This window comes from Phyllobates terribilis, unplaced genomic scaffold (genome assembly GCF_046119375.1).
Source record: "Phyllobates terribilis strain yellow unplaced genomic scaffold, ASM4611937v1 Scaffold_2__4_contigs__length_985480577, whole genome shotgun sequence".
NCBI classification, from domain to species: Eukaryota; Metazoa; Chordata; class Amphibia; order Anura; family Dendrobatidae; genus Phyllobates; species Phyllobates terribilis.
Window position 1 is genome coordinate 327,372,692 of NW_027362762.1, and position 13,550 is coordinate 327,386,241.

The 13,550-nt window shown below is 33.3% G+C and overlaps 1 protein-coding gene across 2 annotated transcripts in view; it reads right to left on the reverse strand.

Annotated features, from left to right (window-relative positions):
- Positions 1 to 13,550, reverse strand: part of LOC141207647 (short stature homeobox protein) — a 25,977-nt gene continuing 12,427 nt past the window's right edge. For both annotated transcript variants that reach the window (XM_073664428.1, XM_073664427.1), the window contains exon 5: positions 1 to 1,199. In XM_073664428.1, coding sequence (XP_073520529.1) covers positions 954 to 1,199 — 246 coding nt within the window. In that variant the 3' untranslated portion in view covers positions 1 to 953. The remainder of the gene's footprint in view (positions 1,200 to 13,550) is intronic.

Sequence of the window (13,550 nt, forward strand, 5' to 3'; positions counted from 1 at the left end):
TCTTTAAATCTATAATATTTACAGTATTGCACTTTACTGCACTTAATTGCATTTAACTATTCAGTTTCAATATTATTTTCTTGACACCTTTTTTTTCAACTTCTTCTTCTTTCCAATAAATTAATGTTTATGGGATTTCCAAATCTACTTAAACATGATTACTGCTTAATGGCACAAAGCACATGATGTTATGAAATGGTAAAAGTATGCTATATGAATTATAGCAAAAACAGGTTTTTTTTTCTTTTTAGTAAATTGAAAGCACCAATTAATGGTGTACTTATCATATATTATTCCAAAATATTATTGCTGCCTGCTTTCATGAGAAAGTAAGAGGACTACTATACATTATAATGTGAATGATGGTTATTTTATCTTACCCAAAACAACATTATAAGTTTGGGATTCTGGAAGATTCCTGTGGCAGTGGAATAATAGCATTGGCATTATGGAGACCAGCCCCAATGATATGATATCTATATTATATTGATCTATGTATACGCTTTCCATTTTTTTAATGTTTTGTTTCTTTTTTGTTTGTTCTTTGCTTAGCAACATGCAAAAAAAAAGCAGCCGATATTGTCAAGTTCATTTTGTTGTCAAGGGTAAAAAAAAAAATTCTCAGCTTCAATTCGTCTTCAAATGTGATCATGTTTGTCCAAATAACATAAGGCTATGTTCTTAAGTACTCCTGATGTCAGACTGGTTCAGAATCATTGTGGTTGCAAGCATCATAAAAAATCATGATGTGCAATGAACTAAACCAAAGTGCGCATTTGAGAAAAATCCTCCACGCTCCTTGTTGATCTTCTGAAGAAGCAGGTTCAGGCCCATTTTTTTCCTTTTATACTTGCAAAGCATTTACCAACACATTTGGTGTCTGTAGAGTCATATAATGGCAGAAAAAGGGAAACAAAGAAGTCAATTTAGTTTTGTATCAATGACAAACAGTGTCAGAGTCCCAAAGCCTCTGCATGTTTTCTGGCTTTGAGTCGCAAGTCAGCAATACTAGAGTTTTTGCTGTTGCTTTTAGCAGCAGCTGCAACAACAGCTGCAGCAGATGCAGTTTCCGCCAGTGATGCAATAGGAAGTCCAAAGGGTGGAGGAGGGAACATCAGATAGGGTGCATGGGCGGCCAGGTGTGGGTGAAGATGAGGATGTGCATGGGCTACTCCTTCTAACTGTAACTGAGCTTGGACCTAAAGGATAGAATATAACAAAAAGAATCATTATGCAACACTACTGCGCCATAAAACAACAAGACATATTGATGGATATAGCTATTGATACATAATTAAAATAAGGGTTAAACCAAAATCCACCAGGTACAACCAATACATGTTAATATGATCAAGAAAGGGCAATGTAATGTCCTAACTGATCATCAAAGCAACTCCATAGAATAGCATATTGAATACAGGAGAAAAACAGTTGGCATCTATAATGCTTAAAGTATAACAAACCTTTTATTAGAAATACGAAAACAAAAAATTACAAACAGACAATTTTTAAAAGATAGTCACAACAAAGAGCACGGTTAACGCCCACATCAAGTGCAAATATTAGTAGTAGAAAGGACTATATGAGTCCCTATAGCACAGTATCTGGTAAAGACATGTTCATAGTCAAATGTATATAAACTGGTTATAGAATACAACATGTAATATATCCACACCTATAAATAACATGAGGAAGCAACACCACTGAAAAAAGTCAAAACGCGCATAGGGGACTTAAGGGGGTTCCATATGCAGGGCTGACTGCCTCTATAGTGCTCTCTATCTGGTATGTTCTGCCTCATGTTATTTATAAGTGTGGATATATTACATGTTCTATTCTATTACCTGTTTATAGACATTTGACTATGAACATGTCTTTACCAGATATTGTGCTATAGGGACTCATGTAGTAATTTCTGCTAGTAATATTTGCACTTGATGTGGGTGTCAGCCTTGCTCTTTGTTGTGACTATCTTTTAATATTGTCTGTTTGTAATTTTTTTATGTATTTCTAATAAAAGGTTTGTTATATTTTAAGCATTATAGACTCCACCTGTTTTTCTCCTGCATTCAATAAATAATATGTGTTAAAAAAAAGTTTTACAAATGCTAATAAGTTCATAATATGAAGGGGTTCTCAGCAGTTAAGGAATATCTTTGATTGTACCCAAACATATCATTTTATGATTAATCTTCAGAACATGAAAACCCATGCCTTGTTACAATAAAACATAACAATAAGAAAAAAAAATCAAAAGAAAAATATTATAAAATTGATCATGAATCAAGCCATAGAACAAAAAAAATTAAGTGGAAAAGTTAGAAAATATACAGCTTCTACACTAAGGGGAATATTAATAAAAAATTATGCATTCCATTTTCTGAAAGTTGTTTGAAAAAAATGGGAGATGTAATTTGATTGGTTATGATCGGCAACTACTCTAATTTTGAAGAAGAAAATAGGGAAAAATGCAGATTCGGCACAGCAGCCAGGTAAAACATCAAAAAGTTTACTGAGCCAGTTTTAAAAACAGAAAAGTTTAAAACCACCTTACACACCTCTGGTGCAGTGAAGCGCCCTTAATCATAGGATTCTCTAAGTTTTCCTTGCATTAACTTTGATAAATATGCACCATTTCAGCAACACATTACTTTTTTTACATGAGACACCAGAGATCTTCATCAATGTAAAAATGTAAATTCATTGGTTAATGTCACATGACCGTTGCAGCCAATCGTAGACCACAATGATACTGCGACTGGTGAAACAATGATGTCTCCACATCCTGTGCCGACACAGACCTTGGAGAGTTCTGCCTGGATCCAGAAGGGTGCGAGTAGGTATCAATTAGTTTGTGATTTTTTACAATTTCAAGCCCCTGGGGAATTTATCTATTTGCCGGGACAACTCGTGTAATTACACTGCTTCTCTATTAACATTCTAACATTTAAAGCAACTTAAAATCCAGTCAAAAGTAAAAATATATATGTAAGTCAGTACCTACAGTGGATTATTATTTGCTCCTTATTTTGAACAAATTTTGCTGATTTGATGCTTTTTTAGCTCGGCTCTATTAGGACAGATATGTGATCCATGACTACCATTTAGCTGGTGTCTACAAGGAGTCTGAGATAGTCGGAAGCACAAGTCCTGTCTCATGAATGGTTCAGGTTACTACTTTCCTTTATATAAACACAAGTAGATCACAGGCTCACAAGGAGGTCATTGCATAAAGAGTGGATTTTATATAACAGTAAGGGTTGGGGCGTACATAGAAATAATGTTGCCCATGGCAAAAGTCCTAATTGGGCTCTTCTCCTTCCCCCCAAAAAAAATTAGCAAGGTCATGCCGCAAAGACAAAGTCACAGAAGGGCATACCTCCCAACTTTTAAAAACAGGAAGGGACATGAATTGCAGCCCTTTCCCAGTGATTTTGTCCCTATTGAAATTGTCTAGTGTTCTCACCCACTACAATAGCCCTTTCATGGCCCCTAAAGTATATGATGCTAATAAAAATTCCCAACACAAAGTATCATGACCCCACAGTTGCCCCAGCAAAGTATGATCTCCCCATAGTGCCTCCAATACTGTATGATGTCCCCACAGTGCTCTCCAACACAGAATAATGTCCCTAACGTTCCCCTCACACAGTATGATGTCCCCTACGTTTCTCACACACATTAAAAGGCCACCAACCAGTATGATGCTGCAAGAGTCCCAACACACAGTATGATGCACCCAAAGTCACCCCACAGACAGTATGATGCCTACACAGCACCCCACACAGTATGATGCTCCAACACTTCATGATGCCTTCACAACCTAATTTTTCCATAATCCATTCACACAGTATAATGCCCCATTCTACTGATTTTGCGTAAGCCTTCATTATCATCTTTCCAGCCTATGATTTCATAGTAGACATTCTATTTGCACTTTGACCTATTTGCACTTTGTCTTGATCTATTCGCAGTATCATTGAATTCATTATATTGTTTCTCAATATATCTACAGTCTACTGGGATACACAATGCTTACAATGTTATTTGATTCACAACATTGTTCTTTATTAAATCTAAAGAATTATTGGGATAATAGCATCACTATCCAATTGAATGAAGGCTATACACCCATAACGCATAGCTTACATTATTACTGCTATGGTGTTATTTGGATTACAGGAACTTTATTCAACTAAATTAGGGAGATATTCCTAGACTTCATAGCATTAACTTATTATTTTTGTTTATCTGGTGAAATAAAATATTATATTTATCTCATATATTTTATATGGGATTGGTTTATATGTTGTTAGAATGGAATTACATTTTCTGGTAATACAAAACATATAATTATGTCATAAGGTTAAGATATTAGGATGTAGATTTTAAGTGTTTTTAAATCATGCAATGTTCAATGACTCATTTTCTCTAATAAGGTTATACATTTTTATGTATATGTCCACATTGTTATATGCATTGCCTTTACTCTTTTCCCCCCTTTGATGTTGCCAAAATGTCCCCAACACAGTATGATGCCCCTGCAGATCTTCTCACACAGTATGATGATGTCCCCATAGTTCCCCCACACACATTATGAGGCCACCACATTATTGGTCACCCAATAGTATTATGCCTCCACAGTTTCCAAATATAGATTGTGAGATCTGCCAATGACACTTAACACAGTATGAGGCGCCCACAAACCGCCCACACACAGTATGATGCCCCCACAGTTTCCCCCACACAGTATGATGTTGTTACACCCCCCTTGCACAGTATGTTTGTTCCATAGCACCCTTCAAGTAGTGAATAATAAAATTAAAAAAATAATACTCACCTTGCCCCGTTCCCCCAATGCTTTTTTCTGCTTTGTGCAGTGTGTGGACTGAGGCTCCCTGCTCCACTATTATATTCAGTGATATCTCCATCTTAAGAATGCAGATACTGTTGAAAGTGTGATGCTGGGCGAGTGTATACCTGCCATCCCACCCCACCCAAGCCCCACTATAAGTTCATCCATTCAGAATGATTAAAAAAGAAAATTATTAAATCATCAATGAGAATTATCATGCAATTGTTCTATAGATACATCAAATAAGCTTTAGCATTGAGGAGCCTGCAGAGTAGCGTTATCCAGTGAAGTTATTTATTTTATTAAAGGGAACTGTAAATTACTACAAATTTCTACACTATATATGTTATTTTTTATCCCATTGTAAAATTTCTAAATTCAAACTCACTACTAGTATGCATTTACATTGGAATATTTAAAGCATTTTGAAATATTTCACAATATATTATAATGCCATAAAACCAATGTGCCAAATATAAAAAAAAAAGTATTTTATTAAAAATATGTCTGCTGAGTCCACAGAAAAAAAGTACACAAACTGTGTAATCATCTGTTAAAATTGCATTATAATAAAAACTGAAAATGTGTGAATCAAAGGCCATAGTGAGGAAAAATTTTACAGCTACCTAATCAAATTAAAAAATCTTAGTGGCTTATAACGGGAACATTTTCCATATGTGTGGTGCAGAATTTGTTCACATTCTGCAGGCCAGACATTTGATATATGTTTCTATAACATTCACAGTAGCATTTTATTAACACTTAAGAAAAGGGTTTTCTGTACTTATAAAATAGCATGAATAGAGACACATTCTAAAAAATACAACATTCAAAGCAAAGTCTTATTTTACCTTCCCTTACTACCTTACTTTTCAATTTTCACTAATTGAGACTCTAAACTATAAAACTGCAGTAAAAAAAAAAAAAAAAAGAAGGCCAAACATTTCAGATGTTAACATTATGGGCTATAATCTTGGACTACATTTCACATACTCAGTTTATAGTTATCAGTGTTCAAAGACCAAAATTTAACTTTAATTTTTAAAATTAAGAGCATGTGTAAAAAGTACAATGTATATAATTTTACTATATTCTCTGAGTATATGCAGACAGTGTGTGTGTGTCTAGTTTTTTTATTTGCTGCAATTATTTTTTTCACTAACTTGGTAAATTCTATTTTTGAATTTGTAAGATATATACATATACATATATATATTATATATAAGTATATATAGTCATCTTTATGAACTATTACGAGCTGTAATTAATACAACGTTCATATCTTTTTATGGTACAATAATTTGTAAATATTCACTGTTAAATCTATAAAGTATTCATCATTCAGTATCCGTTTTGTTTTAACTGAACCATTTATGAGCCAGAAAACTCTGAAAAATGAATTGTATTAAAGTTAATATTTTATGAATTACTTGACACAATTTTAAACAGGTTATGTTTAGGTAGTTTGCTATTCTGTTTTAATGAGCAATCATTTCTTTATGATAACATATGGAGTTTCATATATGTGTCGTTTTCTAGTCTCTCTTCCTCTGTATAACACACTTGAGTTTTAAGATATCCCCTACTGTTTCAAATTAACTGTTTAAAAGTCTCATTTGTTCCCTACTTATTCATGATCTTTTTTTACCAATGTAAGTAAGTACGGCTGCTGTGATATAGTAGCTTTTTTAACTTTACCCGTTAAATAGAATAAAGTGAAAAAAAACTGTATCATTAAAGTTCAATGTTCCATTTTAAAATCAGTTACAAGCGAGAAATCACCTTTAATATTGTACATTAATATATTGATGCTTCTGTGCAAGTCGATGTGCATATATTTAAGTACAATCTTTTTCACACTTCATAGCTCATACAAGGCAACAATGAGGCCTACAACCTGCCAAGTTATCCAGAAGTGATTATGTGTCCAGTTAATTATTTCTTGGAAACTCATTATCCCACATTCTTTGTCATCAGTTACTTGAGTAACTTAAAATGAAATTAATTAATTAATTGATTATGAAACTAGGGTTTATTTTCATCAATAGTGAGTGCTTCAATTCTTGCTGAAACCACTTAAAGAATGACCCAGTAAGCATATATCTACATGATTACAGTTTTAGAAACTGAAAATTACAAGATCAAAATTCTATCATATTGGCACGATTAGTTTTGGACTTGTTAGTCCACAATATCAATGTGTATTCCATTCAAATTAATTTTATAAAGGGGAATGTAACATTTTGGATAGGAATTAAACAGTTCTCTTCACTGCTTTCTGCCAAATAAGCTAGTAATAACTTGACAATAATTAGATCTATCATGTACAAAAGTTATTGTAAAAAAAAATCATACGTAATTTAAAAAAAAAACCTAGGCATCATGAGACATATTGCAAACTTCATTTGATATTGTTTCACTATCATTATCATGCTTTACTGTGTACATTTTCTTTTTAATATGACTGTATTTTTTAAAATTCATAATTTTAAAAGACTAAAAAATATAAAAAGTATTACATTTACTTTTTATGTTAAATTAAATTTTTTACATTTCTTTTCTGTAACTTGGTAAAATAAACAACAGATATTTGTTTCATTATTATACAACCAAATTTAAATGTATTATTAATTGCTTTATCAACAGAGAGGAATATATTCTTTAGACTTCAATTGTTCATTTCTAACATTTAATTCTATTCGTCTAACTTTTTATTTTTTTTCATATTCGAGTCGCCTAAAACTGTCAGATTTTGCAGAATTGTCATATGCCTAATTGACAATAATTAAAGTTTATAGCTTGATATTTGTTAAGAGTTATTGAATTAAATCAGAATATAATCTTATCTTAAAGACTAAATTATTTTATCTTAACCCTCTGAATATTGATTATTTTTTATTAATATTGCAAATAAATATAACTATTTTGTAGAACTATTTTGTGAAACTATTTTCTAAGCCCATATTTTTTTTAACTTATGTAACTCACTATTGCCTGCTTAGGTGTATAGGTGTACTCTTTGATTGATGGTAGTTAGTAAACAATGCTAATAAATGTTAACACTTTATAATTACTATTATTACTTGTGATAATATTATAAAAATTATAGTTAGCCATGGTTTCCTTTTTTTGCTACATGGGAATATTGTTCATAATTCTATCTTCTTCCAGTCACATAGAAGATATGCAAGACGGAAAGCATGCCCTGTAAGCAGGATTCTTCTTTGAGTTTTTTATTTTTATGTTAGTACGTCTTCAGTCTCCCTTTCTGTATAATCATATAGTTGGATTTCAAAATCCTAGGTTAATATAGTGACGAAACAAATGTATTATTTCATTTCTGTAATTCTTTAGTATAACCTGTATTTATGGCATTGTAATGCATCATGTTGTTATTATACGTAAAATACATGTAAAGATTTTTTAGTGGTGATTTTACTCACATGAGCATGAATGCAGAAGGCAAGTGAAGCATTTCTTGGTTAGACAGAAAACACATAAGCATTTATTTATGTTCTCATGAATCATAATAGGGTAATTTTCAACTTCATAACAGTAGATGTATTTAATAGGCACACTATTGAACTTTATTTCATTTTATTTTTCTAACATAATATTCACTAATTCTCATAGCCACATGGCAAATGGTATGTTTTGTTTAGTATTTTTTTTGTTTATTTTTTGCAATCATTAAAGTATTGTATATGATATTTATTATTTGTCAAATGTTTGTAACATGCTGAAAATAGCCCCTATAGCACTGTATTTGCACTACCACCTAATATAGGTAAGGATTTGTTCCTAATAGTACAACAATAGTTGTAAGGGTCTAATGCTCCATCTAATGTTTATAATAATCCTTAAATGTGAACAATAAGAAAGTAAGCTTTGAAAAAATATTGTTACATTTCAATGTATGTCAAGCTATGATTTTATTTCTAATGAGTAGACCCTTAAAGGGCTTATCCAGGCTTGGGTTTCAAGTCTGCAGTCACTCAATGCGACTGAAGACTTGTAAATCCTCACAGCGTCCACACTGTGCGCTGTCAGGATTCTACAGTGTCGGCAATTTACGTACATGCAGTCACGTGTCAACAAGACATGCAAGGCCCGCTCACTACCAGTGAATTGAGCAAAGCCAGACATGTCTAGTCGGAATGTGGCTGGATGTATGCAAATTGGATACTTATGGTCACATAACTGCACGTTACTGACTTATTGTGAGCTCTGTGAGGATTCATAAATCTGCCCCAAGCATGGAAACCCCTTTAATCTTTTAGTTGACTGAGAAAAAGAAATAATACCAATACTTATACAACCCCTATTGGCCCATAAATTATGGCGGCCTTGAGCGCATAAGTCCAGTGCTGAGATGTGATTTTAATCTGTACTGACCAAAGCTGTAATAGTATGATGTAGAAAGGACAACTAAGAGGACCAGTAGGGAACTATCATGATGCTCTGATTACTTCAGCACGGTCACTATGTCTATGTGATCAGCAGCAGGGCCACAGTTGTTGTAAGTGCCAGAATCAGATATAACTCCAACCCCTTAGACATCACAGTCAGTTGTAACTGTGGAATGTAAAATGTTTGACAAAGGAAGAGGAATTTCTATGTTAGCCCACTGATTACAAATAGCTATAATAGTAACCGTGGTCTATTAAGGGCTCTCAGGCATGGCATTGGTATTTGCCTATCAATGTAACAATGATAGGCAATAAAGCTTTGGAATATTATAAATATTCTGAAGCATCATACAAATGAAAAATCACTGCTTCAACTAGTGGATTAAAAAAACATGCTTAAAATAACTTTATAAAAACAGTTTTTGTTTTGTTTTTTAATTTAAAAAAAAATATTTAATTAAATAAATCCTGCAAAAAACAAGCCCTCATAGAACTAAACCAATATAAAAATTAAAACATTCTTGCTCTTGGATTACTGTAAATGCTCTTTTTCCATAAACCATGTTTTTGTTGTGTAATCGTGCTAAAAGTAAAAATAAATAGATGTATGATATTACCCCATTCATACCAACCTGTAGAATAAAAATATATTTAGCTATTTTTACTGCAAAAAAAAAAAAACAATTGCCAAATTGCCGGTTTATTTGGGGGTTTTTTGCTTTCCTTACACAAAAAAATGTTGAAAAAAAAATTATAACAAATAAAATCAATTATATAGCCCTTTAAGTGGTGCTATTAAAATACAACTCATTCCCAAAAATACATGTCCTCACAGAGCTAAAACAATGAAACAAGTTGTGGTTTTTCAGATAAAAATAAAAACTGCTCAGCCCCTACATCTGTCCACCCTTCCCTACCCCCACAGCCCAAAAAAGAGTTAAGCAAAGAGGAGAGTTCATATCTCCTATAATTTCCCTATTTTAAAGTAAATGAGCACACAGAAAAAAACTGCCATAGAAAAAAATAAACCATCAATGTGGAATCATACTGGGCCAAGGGCTATCTAGCACCTTTTGCTGTTTACCAGACACCGTGTGGCTCACTTCGGTAAGCCTAGCTACTATGAATTGCAGTTCAGTGCTATTCAAAAGAATAGAGGTAAGATTCAGTACAGGACACAGTGAATGAACAAGAGGAGAGGGATTCTTTTATGAGCAGTGCAGACCCACTTAGGCCTCATTCAGACGTCAGTTTTTTGACGTACCAGAAAAAACAGATCAAGTTTCATTGCTGATTTTCATCAAAGTTTCTGCTGAGTTTCATCAGTTTTTTTCTCTAATGATAAAAAAAAAAGTTTACCAACCTTCCCCTATCTATCAATCAGTCAGTGAAAATGACTGATAGATGATATCCAAATGCTGTCCGATTTTTTCACAGACCCATAAACTTTCATTGCAGAGTTTGACCGACACTCGGATCAATATCAGACATGTCTCCACAATTTTGCATGGACCACTCAGTCCGCAAAAAATCAATAACGTGATCAACGCTATAAACAATCACAGGTACGAGTGCAACCCATGAAAAATGCATGAAAAACTGACATGTAAATGAGCCCTCAGTCATATCTTTTTGGCATGACCTAAGTATCCTTAAAGTTTCTACCAATGTAACCGTTTTAATAGTTTGGGGGGTTTTTGCCATTAATGACCACCACAAGCTATCCCATTGTTCTTTTTTTCTGTGTACTGCTATTGAATTGTATTTTACTTTCTTGCTTCAAATTTGAAATTTGTAATTATTTTCACCTTATTTTTGCCTGTTTAATTAGTAAAATGTATATATGAAACTCCATATTAGAGAATCAAAGTTATGTTTCTCGGCATTGAAAAAATTATTTCATTCCTCAAAGATTTTAAAAATAAAACAAAAATCTAAACTTCAGGTACACTTTAAGTGTGTACAAAACATCTTTGTATTTTTAATATAATTTAAGCAATTATTACATGTGTTGGTTGCATAAAAATCCAGTAAAACGTGTAAAACTTGGCCAGTGTTTTGAATAAATTGACACAAAATGTAGCCGCCAGCAGTAACAGGAACTTTACATTTATACAAATTAATGTTATCTTTTTCCTGGCTCACCTATATCATTAATATATTCAGACCATTAGGAGACTATATTTCATCACTAACAGTGAAAATGAAATATGTTTGCAGCCTCTTCTAAAGTTGAGTGTGGCACAGTGTAAATTTGTCATAAGGTGCTCATGTTTATCTACATTTTCTACCATAAAATCTAGTTGAGATGGCCAAAGAAAAATGAATTTGATTGAAAACATTTGTTTTGGACATCTGTCCAGTAACCACATGTATGCTTGCAGTTTGCCACTTTTTCGTACAAACATCACTTTTGGTGGCCAACAGTCTCTTATAAAGACCAGATTGTATTGTGCAGAGTCTGGTAGCATGTATCTATTTTGTTGTAGATCGAGAGAGAAATTTGATATAACAATTTATTTAGAAAATAGCTTAATATTAAATCATGAAAAAAAATGCAAGACATATCAGACCTACAAATAGTATTTGTCCCTCATAAATTAACACCCAATTAATTTTAACTTTTTTCCTTTTGTTGGCTAATTACACGGTCATTTTCCGTTCACACCTGGATATGAATTACAGTTTTGCCAAAAACTACTGAAAGATGAACTGTGTTCATAGGTAGTTGAATATTATTTTGCCACCAACGTGGAGCCATTAAAAATGTATACACAGTCTCATGTTTAGGATGATTTTAGATGTGAGGAACTTTTTTCATCGATAAGAATAAATACATATAATAAATATTTCAACTTAAAGGGGTTGTCCCTCTAACAGAGTACATTTTAATCAATAGATCTTGGAATTACAATAATTTCCACAATTGGATGCGTTTAAATAAAATGTTCCTGTGCTGAGATAATCTTATAAATGTGCCCCTGCTCTGTACGGTGTAATGGCTGCATCTGACCATACAGGAACATGGTCTGATCATACCACATCTTCTGGGCAAGGGAGGAAGCAAAATAGAGTATACAGACAGCAAAGCACAGGGTTGCAGCTGATTCTTTCTTTGAGGTAAAACAATATTTTAATCAGACAGGGAAATGTTTTACCTCACAGAAAGAATCAGCTGTGATCCCCTGCTGTACGGTCTGTATACTCTCTTTTTCCTAACTCTTCTGGCCAGGAGATGTGGTATAATAAGACCATGTTCCGTACATGGTCAGACACAGCCATTACACAGCACACAGCAGGGGCACATTTATAAGATTATCTCAGCACAGGAACATTTTTTAACACATCTAATTGTGGAACTTATTTTTATTACAAGATCTATTGATGAAAATGTAACAGGAGAGGTTTATCAAAATTGGTGGAAACAAAAGAAAGAGAAGTAGTTTGTAACCTTCCAGAAACTTTTAGAAAATTAAAGCAATCTGATTGGCTGCTCATCTGGTATTCACAAATTTAGATGTACTGCCTCCAACATGTTGGACAATTAGTAGACTTAAGTAATACAGAAAGAAAAGCGTTATTAATACGAATAATAATAGTAAATATTATTTGAAACATCCATCCTATTTTGCAGTAAAAATGGTCTTCCAGGGGGGGTAGTCTTTTAAAAAAGAATAATAGGAAACTGACAATCTGTAGCAAATCAGGTTGAAAATCTGGTGTAAAATGGTAATGATGTTTTAAAAAAAAGATATGTCATAGTTCAGAATATGTGTTGCCGATTGATTCAAGTCGTGTCCTGAGATTTTACCCCCTGACCCCACCCAACCGCCAATCAGCACTCTGAAATGCACATCTTCTACATGAGCTGCACGCACAGTGCAGTGTAAGCTCAATAATAATGAATGCATAGGGCCATACACACTGTGAGAGTGAGTATACAGACCCATAGACTTACTATTGACCCGGTACATCACTCTATGCACACCGCTCATGCAGGAGCTGCGCACTTCAAAGTTGTGTTTTAAAAGATAGTGTCACAAGACCCCCAATTATTCTCAGCACATAGCATCCCCTATTATATGTAATATCTTTAAATGATAATTTCTTAATAACAAGCTGGCACTCTCATAGATATGGCCTTACAAGAGATTAGCATGTGACCACTGCAGCCAATCATTGTCCACTGCAGTTGCTTATTAAGTCACATTTTGACCACTACTAAACAAAGACCAGGAGGATCGCCTGAACTTTTATGCTGGGATCGGGGTGAAAAAAGAGATAAG